The 19,358-nt window shown below is 40.1% G+C and overlaps 1 protein-coding gene across 5 annotated transcripts in view; it reads right to left on the bottom strand.

The window, feature by feature from the left end:
- The window catches only part of atrnl1b (attractin-like 1b), a 1,082,183-nt gene that overhangs the window by 792,143 nt on the left and 270,682 nt on the right, over nt 1–19,358 (bottom strand). For all 5 annotated transcript variants that reach the window (XM_068052965.1, XM_068052967.1, XM_068052968.1 and 2 more), the window contains exons 13-15: nt 8,085–8,203; nt 2,364–2,496; nt 1,111–1,292 (exon numbers count right to left, since the gene is read on the bottom strand). In XM_068052965.1, coding sequence (XP_067909066.1) covers nt 1,111–1,292; nt 2,364–2,496; nt 8,085–8,203 — 434 coding nt within the window. The remainder of the gene's footprint in view (nt 1–1,110; nt 1,293–2,363; nt 2,497–8,084; nt 8,204–19,358) is intronic.

Raw genomic sequence — 19,358 nt, 5'->3', positions numbered from 1 at the left:
TATGCTTGGACAATAATGTTTACGGTGTAAGTGGCTACTAGCTTTGAAAAGATATTGCAACAAGCAAGGATCAGACTCTTCATTAAGTAGAAATACTATGTATATCACTATTTCTAGTTTGCATTCTATCCACAAAACAAGCTGAGGGATATTATTAATTGAAGGAGGATTAATACTTCCCGTTATATCATGTGAGCTACCTCTATTTCACATAAGTGAAATAAGCTGTCATTGTGTAAATTGTCTTAAACACGATGAGGTATTAAATTCACTGCACTATTTCAGCCCGAACTGCTACTTTCATCATAAATTCATGCAAGTGAAAATTTACCTTCACAATTCCAAATGATAAGATAGATAAATTTGCTGCCAAATTTGCTGTCCATCACTTTCAGCTTTGATTCCACATAACAAGCAGTAACACAGCCACACTATGACTGAATATGCCAGACTTAAAGCAATGGACAGAGACTGAAAAGTGGTTCTGTTCACAATGTTAATCGGGCTGCACCAATGTAATATTGCGTTGGGGAATATCATTTTTCTCTAACTAGATATATTAAAGCCACAATTCCTCAGAGTAAGATTCTCATACTTCTATACATGAAAAAACTGCATTGTTCACAGCCCCAATTCCAGTATGGGATAACAAGTACTTTAGCATCAGACGACAATGCCAATATTCTACTTATATTAAAGTAACTGTACCTGATCGCCTTCACTTCAGAATATTTAAGAAAAGATTACTGCCGCAATAGTAGAGATTTTAGTGCTATGAAATAAAATGTCAGTCTACAGGCAATTAGTTTGGAAATGAAATCATTCCCCCACGGCCCTGCCATCCTAAGTTATAAATGATTGGCTAAAATATGAATTGCCTATTATTACAGGCCATTACTACATATTCCAATGCACCTGAACAAATTGGGTCCTATACTCCAAGATGGTCTAGTTAAGATAGATCTGTAAGTTACATTTCAAGATTTTGGTATTACATAGGACTGCAGCAGTTAAATAATTCAACTTGCTCTGGTTAATGTTTCACAGTATGCATTCTCATAACATGCAAAATTGGACAAATTGGAAGAAAAAATACTCAACCACAATTACCTGAACTGTATATTTGTGTAGCTCATCTAGAACATATTCAACTTCCTTAGATGTGGTAAGAGATGCAAGATTTCCACTAAGATTGTAGCAATAGAGTTTTGCATTATCATAGTTTTCTCGGCTTGCATTGATCCGGAGGCAGACATCCCCAACATGGCTCCAGCCTTCTCCGCAAAGATGAGCTGGAATTGTAGGAACAAACCCAGTTTTCATATCTCTTTCAAAATCGTGAAACGAAAAGACTGATGTATGGTGAAATGATACGAAAAAACTATGAACTTAACTGACGTTCCAAGTCACATACATCGCCAAAAAACCGCACACACAGATCATTGTCTGCCATCCACTATTCAAAATTATCCCAGTGACAGGTGACAGTATGTCAATTGCAAAATGCAGACAAGTTGGAAAGTCTAATTCTTGTTAGGTGTGAAAAAAAGTTTTAAAAAAAGTTTTTTTATTTAGTCAATAGCTATCTTCTCCTTAAATCTGCCGTTTAAACAAACTGCAAAGTTGTCTTCCATACAATTACCTCTACACCACATCACCAGTATTTTAAAAAAAGATAAGCTCTTGAAAAACCTGCTCAACTAATTAGATGAGGTTAGAAGCCTTGAGTTTAAAATAAATTAAATACACAACTGTTTTATTCAACATAGCCAGGTCTAATTCTTTTGCATGAAATTTGATTTAATTTTAACCTTTTCCAAGTGTAATCCATTTTTATTTTAAACCAATTTAAGAATGGATTTTTTTTCATTTTTCAGAGAAAGGGAAGTTTTAAAAAAAAAAGTTTGCTGGGTCTTCAGCACACTGTACTTTTATTAAAACATCTTCTTTGGAAAGGTAAGCTCAAAATGTGGACCATCCTACAAAACAAAGTGTAGAAGGATCTTGTTCTGAGGCACGAAGAACACATAAAAACCTCAAAGCAGACACCAAAACTGGACCCGGCTACTACAAGCAGCAAGCATTTTCTTAAATGTTTAACTGAACAGTACTGCATTTGGTAACCACATTTTTTGCATTGTAATGAAGGAGACAACAAAATTACTCCTTAAACATGATAAACCATTTTAAGGAAGTTGCAATGACCATTTTATACTTAAATTGAAAGAATGATCAGAATCCATTGTTTAGTAGCCTGTAGCCATATTAAAAGCTATACAATTATTGCAATATCTTAAGCACAAGATAGTCCTATGACAGTAATTCATTTTGAAGTGTAAGCTTTGGCTTATTCAGATTCTTACCTGGCAAAGCTTGACATTCTTGGTTCCGCTGATCCCACTGACAGTTAAGCTTCATTGAGCAGGTCTTGCAGCTTGTAAATTTGCTACAAACATGCTCATTTCGCACACGACATTTGGTATTGTTTGTCACAGACTAGAAGAAATGTTCAAAGTTGTGACAGGATATTTTACCACTTTTTAGCACAACCACTGTATAAAACTTCACATGCAACTCCTTGTTTAATATTTAGTACAGCTTACTGGTTATTACATTTGTTTATCTTAAAATACAGTGCAGTTGTGTACAACTGGTCCAAATGTCAGAGAGGATATTAAAATGTCAAGTGGAATCTCAAAGTTCTTAATTTCAAATGTAATATTTTTGAAACAGGGGAAACAACTGATCAACCTATGCCTAGTAAAAGTGAAAGACTGAAAGCTGGAGTTATTACAATATGTGCGTGTGCACTGGTTTCCAGTTACTCTATGTGGGCTAGGACAGGATATGTTGGTAGAAGTTATGATGGGTGGCATGCTGCATTAAGAGTTTGAACCTGCGTATGATAGAATACCGGATCCAATCCACAACTTTCAATAGTCATTTCCTATTTTCAGCCAATCTTCCCTTGTTAGAGAAAAATTGTCAGATGGAAAACTGGGCGAGTTGGGGTGTGTGTGATGGAAAATGAAAGAAAAAAGTAAATTACAAAATATATTGTATGAAAGAATAATTATGTGTTTGATACAATTCAGTTCAGTTGAACTCCGCTTGCCAACAGTTTCAATGGATCAGAGTATTTAAACCAAAGTCACTACAATTGAAAATTTGCTTCGCCCCTTATGTTCATCAGCAAATTTGGATTATTTTGTCAAAAACAACTACATCTTTAAACAAATATAGGAGGAACATCAACACAAAACTGATTCAACCTTGGTTATAGCATAGCTGAAACATGAGTTAAATTTGAACTTCTGGACCAATATAATCATTATCCCGATTTCTCTAACTGTTAAAATATACTCTGTTTGCCATAGAAGCTTACAGCACAGAAAGAGGCCTTTCAGCCAATTACGTTTGTGCCAGCTTTTTGCTGCAACAAACTCTAATCCCACTGTTCAGTCTCCCCATCACTTGGCATCTTTTTCTGCTTCAAACATTTATCTAATTTACCTTTAAAAAGACGCAACCACTCCCTAAGTATTTCACGCTCTGAACAATTTTCTGCCGCAAAGGTATTTCTCCTAAACTATTTCCTCAATCTCAGTGAAGATTTCACATTGATAGCCACTTGTAACTTGCAAGTTATTGGGGGCAAGGAAATGATCCAAGTCAAACAAAACAAGAGAAGGTTGACTGTCTTTACAGAAACTCTGACGAGTCTCTGAGAACTTCTGACTTTAAACTATTAACATCATGCAATTTATCCTATTACCCAGCCACTCTGTCATTTAATAAATACCCTTAACATAAAGCTTTCCCTTCGAATACCCTAACGGTTTAGTGGCTAACACTGCACAGTATAATTAAAAATTCTCAATCAATATGCCTTTATCCAAGACCCTTCACTATGTCTCTGATCACACAAGATTATTTACTAAAGAATACAACAATTTCTGCATTCACATAAGGTATGTCTGAACTGTCTTTCCCATTCATATGCTGGCAACCCATAAATATTACACAGAATTTACACACACTCATACTTCTCTTCCATCCACCACACCCCCTCCCCGCCCCAAAATAATTGTAATGCACCATTTCAATACATTAACACACTTTTCAAACATGTCATACTTTAGAAAGCTCACATTCATAAAGGCACAAAAAACCATACTTAGCCCAAGTATTTTTCATTTTCTGCGTTCAAGTTAAGAAATGGATCCGCTTTCAACAAACACACAGCTTAGATCTAAAACAAGTTAGATGAAGCTTAAAGCTTCTGTCAGAAGTCTTAGCAATTACAAGAATGTAGCTAACCCCAACTTCAAAGAGTATATTTCTTATTGCGAAGAGTAACCTTGCCATTTCACACAAAATACATTGTTGTAGCCTTTCTGAACAAAGTTTCAAATTTTCTCCTTCAAACTCGCATCATAAATTATGACAGTCTTATCTAGTCTTACTTTGGAGCATGTAGAGGAGACCTGCATTATATTACAATAAAATGAACTTGAACTCAGGTCCCCGCCTGAAAACAGGACAGTACATTTGCAACCAATATCAATTTTAGGGAATTAATAATGGATAATAAGGAGATGGCAGTTGAACTGAACAGATATTTTGCATCAGACTTGACTATTGAGCATACAAGTAACATCCCAGTATTAGCTGTAAGTCAAGAAATGGAAGGGAGGGAGGAACTCTCCGCTGGTTGAAGTCATACCTAGCACAAAGGAAGATGGTTGTACTTGTTGGAGGTCAATCATCTGAGCTCCAGGACATCATTGCAGGAGTTCCTCAGGGTAGTGTCCTAGGCCCAACCATCTTCAGCTGCTCATCAATGACCTTCCTTCAATCGTAAGGTCAGAAGTAGGGATGTTCGCTGATGATTGCACAATGTTCAGCACCATTCGCAACAGCTCATAAACTGAAGCAGTCAGTGTAGAAATGCAGCAAGACCTGGGCAATATCCAGGCTTGGGCTGATATGTGGCAAGTAACATTCATGCCACACAAGTGCCAAGCAATGACCATCTCCAACAAGAGAGAATCTAACCATCTCCCCTTGACATTCAATGGCATTACCATCACTGAATCCCCCACTATCAACATCCTAGGGGCGACCATTGACCAGAAACTGAACTGGAGTAACCACATAAATACAGACTGGATGGGTGCAGCTCCAACAACACTCAAGAAGCTCAACACCATCCAGGACAAAGCAGCCCGCTTGACTGGTAGCCCGTTAACAACCATTCACTCCCTCCACCGACGCACAGTGGCAGCATTGTGTACCATCTACAAGATGCACTGCAGCAATGCACAAGGCTCCTTAGACAGCACCTTACAAACCCGCGACCTCTACCAACTAGAAGGACAAGGGCAGCAAATGCATGGGAACACCACCACATGCAAGTTCCCCTCCAAGTCACACACCATCCTGACTTGGAACTATGTCGCCATTCTTTCACTGTCATTGGGTCAAAATGCTAGAACTCCCTTCCTAACAGCACTGTGGGTGTGCCTACCCCATAAGGACTGCAGTGGTTCAACGAGGCAGCCCACCACCACCTTCTCAAGGGCAATCAGGGATGGGCAATAAATGCTGGCCTAGCCAGCGACTCCCACATCCCATAAATGAATTTAAAAAACTGAAGAAAATTGCAATCACCAGGGAAGTGGTACTGAACAAATAGTAGGGGCTGTAGGCTGACAAGTCCCTGGGTCCTGATGGTCTTCATCCTAGGGTGTCAAAAGTGGCGGCTAGTGAGATAGTTGTTGCATTAATTTTAATTTCCCAAAATTCTCTAGATTCAGGGAAGGTTCCGTTAGATTGGAAAATAGTGAATGTAACTCCTTTATTCAAAAAGGGAGGGAGACAGAAAGCAGGAAACTACAGGCCAGTTAGCTTAACATCTGTCTCAGGGAAAATGTTAGAAACTATTATTAAAGACGTTTTAGCAGGGCATTTAGAAAAATTCAAGGTAATCAGACACAGTCAACATGGTTTTGTGAAAGGGAAATCATGTTTAACCAATTTATTGGAGTTCTTTGAGGGAGTTACATGTGCTGTGGATAAAGGGGAACCAGTAGATGTATTTTACTTAGATTTTCAGAAGGCATTTGATAAGGTGCCACATCAAAGGTTATTGCAGAAAATAAAAGCTCATGGTGTAGGGGGTAACATATTGGCATGGATAGAAGATTGGCTAGCTAACAGGAAACAGAGAGTAGGCATAAATGGGTCATTTTCTGGTTGGAAAGATGTGCCACAGGGATCTGTGCTGGGGCCTCAACTTTTTACTATTTATATAAATGGCTTAGATGAAGGGACTGAAGGTATGGTTACTAAATTTGCTAATGACACAAAGATAGGTAGGAAAGTAACTTGTGAAGGGGACAGAAGGGGGCTACAAAGGGATATAGATAAGTTAAGGTTAAATGAGTGGGCAAAGACCTGGCAAACGGAGTATAATGTGGGAAAGTGTGAAATTGTACACTTTGGCAGGAAGAATAAAAAAAGCACATTATGTAAATAGTGATAGATTGCACAGCTCTGAAATGCAGAGCTATCTGGGCATCCTAGTGCATGAATCGCAAAAGATTAGTATGCAGGTACAGTACGTAATTAGGAAAGCTAGTAGAATGCTGTCGTTTATCGCAAGGGGAATTAAATACAAAAGTAGGGGGATTATGCTTCAGGCAGACAGGGCATTGGTGAGACCACATCTGGAGTTGTGTACAGTACTGGTCTCCTTATTTAAGGAAGGATGTAAATGTGTTGGAAGCAGTACAGAGAAGGTTTACTAGACTACTACCTGGAATGGGACGGCTGTCTTACAAGGAAAGATTGAAGAGGCTAGGCTTGTATCCGCTGGAATTAAGAGTGAGAGGCGACTTGATTGAAACATACAAGATCCTGAGGGGTCTTGACAGGGTGGATGTGGAAAGGATGTTTCCCCTTGTGGGAGAACCTAGAACTGGGGTCACTGTTTCAGACAGAGATGAGGAGAATTTTTTTCTCTGAGGGTCATGAGTCTTTGGCATTCTCCTCCTCAAAAGGTGGTGGAAGCAGAGTCTTTGAATATTTTTAAGGCAGAGGTAGATATATTCTTGATAAGCAAGGGGGTGGAAGGTTATCGGGGGTAGGTGGAAATGTGGAGTAATCAGTTCAGCCATGTGCTTATTGAATGGCAGAGCAGCCTCGAAGGGCCGAGTGGCCTTCTCCTGCTCCTAATTCGTATGTTCCCAATTTCACCCAATAACTCAAATGATATTTTTTTAAAAACACTTGGGAGGGCAACAGGAAGGTGACCATTAAACTTTGTGAAATTGAACTCAATAAATCCTGTAAACTTATCATAAATCAACCACGCTTTTAATTACACTCCTGTCATACTCTGCCAGATAGGAAAGTAAAATTTAAATGGCTGCTGCATACAAAGTATCATGCCATAAAAACAGAAAATGATGGAAATACGCAGCATCTGTGGTGAGAGAAATAGAGTTAATGTTTCAGGTCAACGACCTGCCATCAGAACTGGGAAAAGTTAGAAATGCAATAGATTTTAAGCAAGTGAAAGGGGGAGATTTGAGGGGGAAGGTCTGTGATCGGGTGTAAAACAAGAGAGATTAAATAACAAAAGACAACTTTCTCGTTTCTTGTAAAATCAAAGGAAGCAATTATTCCTAAACTATAGGAATGAATTATCGTACTACAGCAACCACTTAAATTAGTACCTGTACAGCATGGTGGAGGGCAGGCGAGCTCCTGTTGCATGCTATGCCCAAGGACAATGAAGCCTTACAACATCCGAGCAGGATGAGATCACTTGGCAAAGGCGATCTCTCACAGTCTGCTCAAGGACACTCTGGATGACTTCCTAACTGCATTACACTGCTCAGTATATGGTCATGTAAAGCCAAAACTACTTTGCAGCAAATGAAAACTATGCAAGTTAACTGGATAAAAAAAAACCCTTAAACATAATTAATAAAAATATTCAACAGTGCTGACTCAAAACTGTCTATGCAGACGATTTGTATCTACGGATAGGTGATGCAACTTTTACTTCAACTCACCAGAGTGCAGTTGCTGCCAGCAGAAATGCATTTCTTGTCCTCACACCATTGACACCCATTTGTATTGGCAGTGCAGCTGCCGCAGTCTGTATATTTGAAACATCTGTCATCTGTAGCTTCTGCAATATAAGTGAGTGGAAAAATTAATAACTTCCAAGAAGGAACTGCATAAAAAAAGGTTTAATCAAGGCAAAGCCACCACTCTTGCTGGAGCTGGATCATCATTGGCATGTCACCTCTTCAGCTGGTACACCATTTTACAAAAACAGGCTTCTAATTAACAAATCTGCAGTCACCAATATCATAGCTTCTTATTTCACCACTGTTTCAACCGCATCACCTAGCATCTCACTCTTATTTTCTATAATATTTCAGAGCTTATGATACTGCTTTTACAGATCAGGAAACATTATATTGAAGCTGTTCTCCACAATAAAGAAAATTTAGAGAAGAAAAAAAAACTACAAAAGAACTCCTACTCAAGAACAATGTATATTTATACAGCACTTTAATGAAATAAAACGTCCTAAAGTGCTTCACAGGAGCATTCTAAAACATGATGCGACACCAAGCCACATCAGGAGATATTAGGTCAGATGACCAAAAGCTTGATCAAGGAGGCAGGTTTTAAGGTGTGTCTTAAAAGAGGAAAGCGAGGTACAGAGGCAGGGAGGTATAGGGAGGGAATTCCAGATCTTGGGGCCTAGACAGCTGAAGGTGCAGCCACCAACAGTGGAGCAGTTAAAATTGAGGATGCAAAAGTAGCCAGAATTAGATGAGCGCAGGAGGGTCGTAGGGCTAGAGAAGATTACAGGGATAGGGTGGGGCGAGACCACGGAGTGATTTGAAAATAATGATAAGAACTTTAAATTTCTTGACCAGCAGCCAATGTACATCAGCGAGCACATGGCTGCTAGGTGAACAGGACTTGGTGCGAGTTAAGATATGGGCTACATGGAGTTTTGGAATGATCTCAAGTTTAGAGTGGGGAATGTGGGACATCACCCAGGAATGCATCAGAATAGTCAAGTCCAGAGGTAATGAAGGCATGAATGAGGTTTCAGCAGCAGATGAGCTGAGGTAGGAGCAAAGTGGGGCAATGTTACGGAGGTGGAAACAAGCAGCCTTAGTAATGGCATGAATAGACGGTCAGAAGCTCATCTTGGGGTCAAATGTGACACCAAGGTTGCAAACAGACTGGTTTAATATCAAACTGTTCTCATGCAAGAGGGATGGAGTAGGTAGTTAAGGAACGGAGTTTGGAGCGAGGACCGAAAACAATGGCTTCAGTTTTCCCAATATTTGATTGAAGGAAAATTCTGCTCATCCAGTACTGAAGGCGGATAAGCAGTCTGATAATTTAGCAACAATGGAGGAGTCGAGAGTGATGCTGGTGAGGTACAGCTGTGTGTCATCAGCATACATTTAAAAATGAATGCTGTGCTTTCAGATGATATCACTGAGGGGCAGCATTTAGAGGAGAAATAGGAGGAGGCCAAAGATAGAACCTTGGGGGGGGGAAGCAGTTCCACCCAGCTGGACGACAGTGGAGTAGGCGTTGGAAGATGATGGTGTGGTCAGGTCGGCTACAGACAGGTCGAGAAGAACGAGGAAGGAAAATTTACCTTCACCAAAGTCACATAGGATGCGTTACGACCAAGGCAGGAGGAGTGCAATGTTAATTCAGTCTCACTTCCCCACAAGTCACAACATATTCTTTAAATTTTCCACTTGTTGAAACAGTCAATCGGATACACTATTTTTCCCCCAGAATAGAACACACTAAACCACGTTTCTTTACTGAAGAACAAAATTAACAGTATTATAAAACAAGTCTTAACTAGTAATGAAGTAAAACAATAGCACATGGATCAAAGTTTTTAATATCCAACGCTAATTTTTTTTAAAGTCCTCTTTTCTACCTAAACCAATTTTTAAAGTATGTTTTTAACCTGGTCCCTTCACACTCGCACTCACACACATACATATATATATATATATATATATATATATTTCTATACATATATCAGTTAACCGGAAAAAGTAAAAAAAGGACTGTCCTTATTTGGTCTGGCCGACATATGTCACTCCAGACCCTCAGAAAGATGGGTGATTCTTAATTGCCCTCTGAAATGGCCTAGCAAGTCACTCAGTTGTATCAAACCACTATGAAAAAATCTAAGAAGAATTAAACCAGACAGGCCATCTGGAATCGAACTAGGCACTGGAAATGACAAAGGTACATCCAGCCCAATCAACACTGAAACGTCCTCCTTACCAGCATCTCAGGGCTTGTACCAACATTGGAACAGCTGTCCTACAGACTAGTCAAGCAATAGCCTAACATAAAAGCAAAGTACTCTGGATGCTGAAAAACAAATAAAACCATTGTGCTGGAAATACACAGTAGGTCTGGCAGGCATGTGCGGACAGAAACAGAGTTAACATTTCAGGTCTGTGACCTTTCATCAGAATGCAGCCTGGCATAGTCACATGCACAGAAGCACACCTTTCAGTCCAAGTTCCAGACTCCTCCACCACCATCCCTCTGTCTTCCCAGTGGCTGGACAGACCCACAAGAGGTGGTGGCACCATGGAACACATTCGGGAGGAATTGACCTGGGAGTCCTCAGCATTGACTCCAGACTGCATGAAGTCTCATGTCATCAGGTCAAATATGGGCAAGGAAATTTCCTGCTAATTAGCATCTACCAACCTCCCTCATTCAGCTGATGAATCTACACCACCATGTTGAATACCACTTGGAAGAAGCACTAAATGCAGCAACAGCACAGAATATACCCTGGGTGGGGACTTCAATGTCCATCACCAAGAGTGGCTCGGTAACACCAATACTGAAAAAGCTGGTAGAGTCCTGAAGGATGTATCTGCCAGACTGGGTCTGCGGCAGGTGTTGAGCGAAACAAGAGGAAAAAACCTATTTTACTTTGCCCTCACCAATCTACTCGTCACAGATGCATCTGTCCATGACAATACTAGGAGGAGTGATCACAGCAAAGTCCTTTCCAAAGCTAAGCCTGTCCTCACACAGAGGACACTGTTACAACCAGGTGAGGGATTCCCTCTCAGCCATTGCCTGGTTTAATCGTAACACGGTTTAATTTTAGCTCCCCCTCAGGGAATCCTTGTTCACTGCCTTCCAATTGTAAGGCAAAGAAATCAATTGGACAGGTTTTCTTAGATTTAAACAAGAAAGCTAGAAGTTTATTAACCTTAAACTCTAATCCAGTTAGCGACTATGAATATGCAACGTGATCACGCTAGCATGCATACACGACAAACACACGCAGTTAGAGACAGAAAAAGTGGAAAGAATAAAGGGGGAAAGTTTGAGGCAATAGCTGGGTTTCTATTTACTGTCCTTTGAGTTCGATGTGGAGTCTTTGGTTGCTGGTAAGCCTGGCCATTTGTCGGGGCCCAATGCACGCTTTAACTTGTTTCGATGTAGGAGTCTTTTCTCTCTTGAGGTTTACAAGTCATCAGTGGGTCCAGAGGCTTGTCAAAAAGCAAGAGACAGCCAGCCAGGAGAAAGGCTTTCTTGTTCCAGCTTCAGTTGCAATCTGCAGTCTGTGTCTTCAAAACTGTCTTAAGAGCACAATTCAAAAAGGGTGGACCAGCAGGTTAGTAATGTGACCAGATGGTTTAACCACTTTTGCGTTTGTGGATTCCAAAGCTCTCGGTAGGGGGATGTGGTGCTGTCTCTTAGACCAACAAGATGTGGATCACCATTGCCCAAACCAATCTCTATTAAATGTCTTCCAGCCAAGTGTCTGGTGATCTCTTGGAAAACAAGCCATTTTTTCACTCCAGCAACAGTTTAAAATTAATGTTCATATGATGAAATTAATATGCCTCATTCTTGGTAGGTGGGGGTCTTCATGACAATACCCTCCATTGTGTTGTGTAGCACTACCATGATGCTAAATGGGATCCATGAGGCACTGTGGGCCATCAGCAGCAACAGAATTGTATTCTACTACAATCTATAACCTCATGGCCCCGCATATCCATCACTAACAAAACCATCAAATCAGATGAACCATGGTTCAATAACAGGAGTGTGCCAGGAGTAGCACCAAGCGTAATTAAAAACAAGGTGCCACCATGGTGAAGCTAAAACACAGGACTACGTGCATGCTAAACAGCAGAAACAGCATGCTACTGACAGAACTAGCCAATGGATCAAAGCTCTGCAGTCACAAATAATGGTGAACAGACAATTAACAAGAGGAGGAGAAGGCTCCATAAACATCTCCATCCTCAATGATGGGAGAACCCAGCACAAGTGCAAAAAACAAGGCAGAGATGTTTGAAACCACCTTCAGCCAGAAGTGCCGGGTGGATGATTCATGTCGGCCTCCTGAGGGCCCCACCATCATATAAGCCAGTCTTTAGCAATTCGATTCACTCCATGTGACATCAAGAGACAACTAGGCACACATTGGTTACAACAAAAGCTATGGGTCCCAATAACATTCCAGCTGTAGTGCTGAAGACTTCTGCTCCAGAACTAGCCGTGCCTCTAGTCAATCTGTTCCAGTACAGATAAAAAAATTGGCATCTACCTGACAAAGTGGAAAATTGCCCAGGTATGCCTGTCCACAAAAAACACGACAAATCCAATCTGACCAATTACCACTCCATTAGTCTACTCTCAAGTGATGGAAGGTGTCGCAACAGTGCTATTAAGCGGCACCTACTAATAACCTACTCGCTAATGCTCAGTTTCGGCTCCGCCAGGGCCACTCAGCTCCATACATCATTACATCCTTGGTCCAAACATGGACCTAAAAGCTGAATTCCAGAAGTGGGTTGAGAGTGACTGCCCTTGATGTCAAGGCAGTATTTGACTGAATGTAGCATCAAGAAGCCCCGATAAATTGAAGTCAATGGGAATCTGGGGGAAACTTCACAGGCCGAAGTCGTACCAGCACAAAGAAAGCTGGTAGCGTTGTTGGAGACCAATCATTTCAGCCCCAGGACATTGCTACAGGAGCTTCTCAGGATAGTGTCCTAGGGCCCAAGCTGCTTCAATGACTTATCCTCTTTAAGGTCAGAAATGAGGATGTTCCTTGATGATTGCGCAGTGTTCATTTCCATTCACAACTCCTCAGATAACAAAGCAGGCTGTGCTCACATGCCGCAAAATCTGAACATTCAGGCTTGGGCTGATAATTAGCAAGCAACATTCATGCCACACAGGTGCCAGGCAATGATCATCTCCAACAAGAGAGAATATAACCACCTCCCCATGACATTCAACAGCATTACCATCACTGAATCCCCCACCAACATCCTGAGGTCACCATTGACCAGAAACCTAACCGGATTAGCCATGTAAATACTTTGACTACAAGAGCTCGGCAGAAACTGGGTATTTTATGACGAGAAACTCACCTCCCTACTCCCCAAAGCCTTTTCACCACCTACAAGACACAAGTCAGGAATGTGATGGAATACTGTGCTCTTGCTTGGACGAATGCAGCCCTAACAATACTCAAAAAGCTCGACAACATCCAGGATGTACCAGTCCACTTGACTGCCACCCCATTCATTACCTTAAACAATCACTCCCTCCACCACCGGCACACCATGGCTGCAGTGTGTACCATCTGTAAGATGCACTCCCTAAGGCTTCTTCAACAACCTTCTAAACCCATTACCTCTACGGCCTAGAAGCACAAGGGCAGAAAATGCATGGGAACACAATCAACAGCAAGTGCCCCGCCAAGTTGCACAGCACCCTGGCTTGGAAATGTATCACTGTTCCTTCATTATTGCTGGGTCAAAATCCTGGAGCTCCCTACACTACACAGACTACAGCGGTTCAAAGCAGCAGCTCACCATCATCTTTTCAAGGGCAATTGGGGATAGGCAACAAATGCCGGCCTTGCCAGCGATGCCCACATCCCATGAATGAAGTAATTTTTTTTTAAAAAGAGAAGGGGTGATAGCAATGCGAACAACAGCTCTCTAATTTATTTTTCCATTTAGGGAATAGCTGGGTTCGACCAATTCCCAATCATTCTGCACTGGAGCCACAGTGCAATCCCATTCTTCTCACAAATCAGCATTTTAAAATTCCTGTTTGAAGAAGCTTTTACATTTCTTGGGTTCAATTATATGGCAAATATTTTTGGGGCTGACAAAATAATAAAAGTGTTCTTGCATCCTTCCAAACTTCTTTATGAACTTTATGAACACAGATGCAAACAGCAAAGGGCTGATACATAAAAAAATGGATGCACACTAATAGTATCAATTCTTGGGGGTCCAGAACCATATTCAAGGTCCCTGCGGTTACCCAAAAGGTAACTCTATAGTTGCTAGATACTATAGACACTGTTCAAGTAACCATTTGTAGGAGCTATTGCATCTCTGGCCAACACCTGGACCATTACAAGGATAACTTGGCTTCATCTATGGCACCCTTTGCAGAGCACAGCCCAACATCCCTCACAGATTCTTATAATCCCTCTAGCTGACAAAGTGAAGAAAAATTTCCCACTTGACTTAGAAAGGCTTTTGCCTGAAGTATTTTTCAAGGGTTTACATTGAGCCTCCATAAAATCCAAAATGCTTGGGATACTGGGTTCACTGGCCAATGTTATGATCCTGTAGTTTTTCCCCCTTTTCCGGGAAGCATGTGGTGTGCCTTTAAGGCTGTAAAAGGATCAGTACTGCTTTAAGAACAAGCAAATCTCAGAAATTACTAAGATGCAGCATTCTGGTTGCCATTGGGTACAACTATACGGAGAGGGAACCAACCAGCTTCAAAGAATGCATCCTAGTTACCCGGCAACATTCAGAGACCAAGGACAAAATATACAATGTTGCAATTACATTTTTGAACTGGCTTTAGTGCACAGACACAGACTGTCTGCCAGAATATACTGAAGGATATGAGAGAGAGCTCTCGCTCTGTCTGTTTAAACCCTATTTATTATACTCTCAGAATTCTGAAAAGTCAAGCCAGATTAATTTCTTAAAAGAAAATAACCAATTACTTTAACTACTGCTGAATTCATCACTGGACAGATGAGGAGTTGAAGCTTAGGAAGCTGGACATTTTTTTTAAATTCCCATTGGATGGCTGCGAGGACTTCAAGCAACCTCGGGCTGTTCCACATTAGAAGATTCCAATTCGGCAAGAGCGTAAATCTGAAAGGACTTTATTTTGCTTAAAATGTTGTTTATATCTCAGTAGTGTTTAAGAGTTTAGTTTTTCGAATAAACAGGTTAATTTGTGGATCTAAAGACACCTGGTTTAGTTCGCCTCATTTGGGGGTTAACAGATGAATCAATTTGGCTGTGGTTTTCTTTAATTTGGAAAGTTTGAAGTGATAAGTTAGGTAATCTGTGGAGGGACAGGACGAAATCGACTGTGCATTTCTCCCACTGCAATCAGAATCATATATTTTGATTGCTCAAGACAAAGCCCCCAGTTGGTCAAAACACCAATACTGAGGAGATATTTCCAAACAGCTCTGTAAATAGAAAAATGCCACTAATTTAAAAACTGCATGCATCTTTCCAGCAACCGATCACACTGAAACATCTCAAAGCATTACACAATGAGTTATTTTACAAATGCAGTAGCTTATGTAGATGAACATGGCAGCAACTGTGTCTCAGTAATGTCCCACAAATTGAAGGATCAGCTAATCTGCTTTGTTTGAGGAAATAATGTTGGTGAGACCACCAAGAAAACTCCCTTTCTTTATTTAAACAATGTCAAAAGGACCTTTAACATTTAGCCGAATAAACAGTTATCTCAGTTATGCAGTGTTACTTTGAGCTCAAACCTTGTTATGGATTAAAATCCACAAGACTCTGACCCAATAATGAAAGTGATATCAACTGAACATGCTGCCATAAATTTTGCAATCAGGTCAGAGCTCAAAGTCTTGAAGTACTCTGTGGAGATTGCACATTGTAGATAGAAAAGTAGCCTGTTGGGTTAAGTTAACCAGAGTTTAACATTAATTTATCCTTTAGCAAACACGGAAGTTTTCATGTCCAGGTTAACTAACATTTAGGAATTGTGCCCTTCCTATTTCATGAGGTACCAGGACGTGCAGGTATTATTTGAATTTTCCCTACTACCCATCGTGTGCCTCTGATCCCCTTCCCTGCCACCCCCAACAATTTTTAACCATGCACACCTATCTCCACCACAGACTCATATATACTTCTGATCTCAACTGACCAATGAGTAAAAGATTATGACAAATACCATGAAATCCAATGAATTTGAGGTAGCTGGTCCCAAAATAGGTCTGCCTTAATTTTCCATTTTGTATAACTAGCCTGGAGATCCTTCCGCCTGGCATCAATAAAATCCATTTAGTACATCAATGAATTCAGTAATCTGACAAACCCCTAGTGGAAGATGTAATCACCGGGAAATGCAACTTGAACAAAGTCAACACAAGGGGTAGTTATCCTCCATTGTAGGCAAATAGCGGCATTTAGCATACCCTTCCAATGATAAATCCTGACGTGGCGCACAACACAGAAGATACTGAATACCAAGGTCGGAAGTAATCATCCCCAATGTCTTAACAGATAATTTAAATTTGGCTGCAGCAATATCAAATTCCAGAGGACTTGGACTCGAGTCCATTTTACTTCTTCGTGAGCGTAGGACTATACTCGCAGCCTTCATGCTGTTACCAGGAAATTCAAGATAGTTATAGTGTCTGTGGTATTAGATTCCATATCAACCACGTAGCCTCATCAAATGATTTTAAGAAAATTCGTAGCAGAACAGTGTAAAAGATTTGCAGCCAGTCATTCTCCCAGCGTGGAGTATTAGCATTCAACCTATTCTTTTAAATTAGATGGCAGTAGTAAGGCTTGAAAAAAAAAAGCTGGATTGTTAGAGAGATTCAACTGTCTTTGAAGTGCTCAAGAGACTGGGCCATAATTTATACCAGTGTAAACTGATGCAACATCCATTCTCGGGAGTGTTAAGGTAGGGTGAGTAAATGGCACTTCCATAATTGTTCAACAAAGTCATCCAATATCGTAACAACTACCAACTTATCAATGGAACAACATGACCAGCAATACATGAAAGTGAACAGTTTGCTCAGTAACAAGCCCAATTATAAAAGGCTAAGCTGAATCTATGGGCTTAATTAAGGAGGGGAGCTGAAGAATAGAATTCCTAAAAGAATACAGAAGACAGCTGAAGAAAAGATCAAATCAAAAATCTATTTTAAATTAGTTAAATCGTTTATAAAAGGTATCTAAATTTCTGGAAATGTTACCTGAAGGTTTGTTCCTTCTCATACTTTGTTATCCTACAAAAGCTGCAGTGGTATTGATTTCACTTCATTTCAAAGCTACCACACTACAATCCAACTGAAGCAGACATCCAATTCAGAAGGCCCTGTCAGATTTTTAATAGCTTTTAGAATAGGTACCATGTTGTGAAATCTTTACCCACCGCTCCCCCTCCCCCATACAACTGATTTTGATTTCCTATTCTTAATGCAGAAGGCTTGTGGATTAATCAGTACCAAATCCTTAACAGCACAAATGTTTTATAGTAGTGGTAATATTTCAGAAAAATATTAGAACCACGCATATGATTTGTAGGAATTTATCAGTGATTAGAAATTTGCAAAAGTAAATTAATATTTAGAAATTGAGATATTAACAATTACATTTTAATCCTTCGCATACTTCAGTTTCTCACAAACTAATGTATTTTTAATTCAAAACTTCTGCATACTCTCAACCCTCTACCAGTCAGGAAAGTGGACAAGTCAGACTAGATCCTGAAATAGGCTCTGGAAAACTAAATAGCACTCTCATTCCTGCATTCTTATGTGCTTCATACTTCTCCAAGTCTTGGAACACCAAAGTTACTTTATCAATGACGTTAGTAAATAAATACCTTTTCTGGCCCATGGTCAACCATTCCATCTTGCAACCTTGCAAATAATTTATTAAACTCAATGCACATCTGATTGAACAAGAGGGCTCTCACAGCTGAAATGGAAAACAGTGAAACTAGTATGAAAAAGGAACGTGAACTATATCAATTGTTATGCTGTGTTATGATTTTTGACCAACTTAATTATTTTGCTTGATGATCATCTCAATCAGGAACCTTTTTTGCACAATGCTGCTAAAAAATCCTCAAAGGTGTATACTTAAAAGGATGCTGCAGGATAAGGTCTTCCATATGGCCTCCTGTGTCTTCTGCTGCCTAAGCCCTATGCTCAGGAATTCCCTCCCTAAACACCTGTGCCTCCCTATCTCCTTTGAGATGCTTCTTAAAAGCTACCACTTTGACCAAGCTTTAGGTTATTTGCCCCAATATCTCCTGATGTGGCTAAGTGTCAAATATAGTTTGATAACACTCCTGTGAAGCACCTTGGAACATTTTACTATGTTAAAGGTGCCATATAAATGCAAGTTGTTGTCATTATTGTTGCTGTTGGTGTTGTAAAATACTTACTTATAGGCAAAATCACAGTTCACAAATTAAAACAATTGCTTTCTTAGCATTGTTGAGGCTGGGACCAAGAAAATCTGTTAAATAAAGGGCTATCTTCTAATGGAAAACAGCTCTTTGGGCAATAAGTTGAGGAAGTGATTGTATTTTAAGCAGTATTAATAAGTCTCAGAGTTATTTCAGGCATAGAGCTTAAAGTGTGGCTAACTCCTGAAAGAGCTGACTTTTAAAGCAGGCTGAGGCTATTTACTTGGATTTAAGTGGCCTAGGCAGCCCACAGCACAACAGTTGAAATCTCTCACTTTGCCCTCCCACTATCACATTCCCATGGTGACCATGAACAATAACTACTACTGTAGCTGGTTGAACAACCTATAGGAGCAGACTAAATTGTGAATCTTGTATTTGTTGACAGGTCAAGAACAATGTTGAAAAATAAAGGCCTGCTTATCTGAGTTATGGCCAACTCATGGGCCAATGTCACTGGGTGAGCTAATTTAAGTTTGGTCTTACACACACACACACACACACACATAATTATTTGCTCGTAGCTCATACTTTGAGTTAATACTAGAGCAGTGATTGAAATGGCAGACAGCATCATTTCAAGCTTCATTTAGAAAGACACAGATTAATCGAAGACAGTCACCACAGACTTGTTAAGGGAAGATCGTGTCTGACTAACAATTGAACTTTTTTTTTTAAAAGAGGTAACAAGGAGGGTTGATGAAAATAGTGCATTTAATGTAGTCTATATGGATTTCAGCAAGGCTTTTGATAAG

This window comes from Heterodontus francisci, chromosome 20, assembly GCF_036365525.1.
Source record: "Heterodontus francisci isolate sHetFra1 chromosome 20, sHetFra1.hap1, whole genome shotgun sequence".
In the NCBI taxonomy this organism is placed as follows: domain Eukaryota; kingdom Metazoa; phylum Chordata; class Chondrichthyes; order Heterodontiformes; family Heterodontidae; genus Heterodontus; species Heterodontus francisci.
The sequence above is the reverse complement of the archived record's forward strand: the minus strand, read 5'-3'. Positions and strand labels throughout refer to the sequence as shown.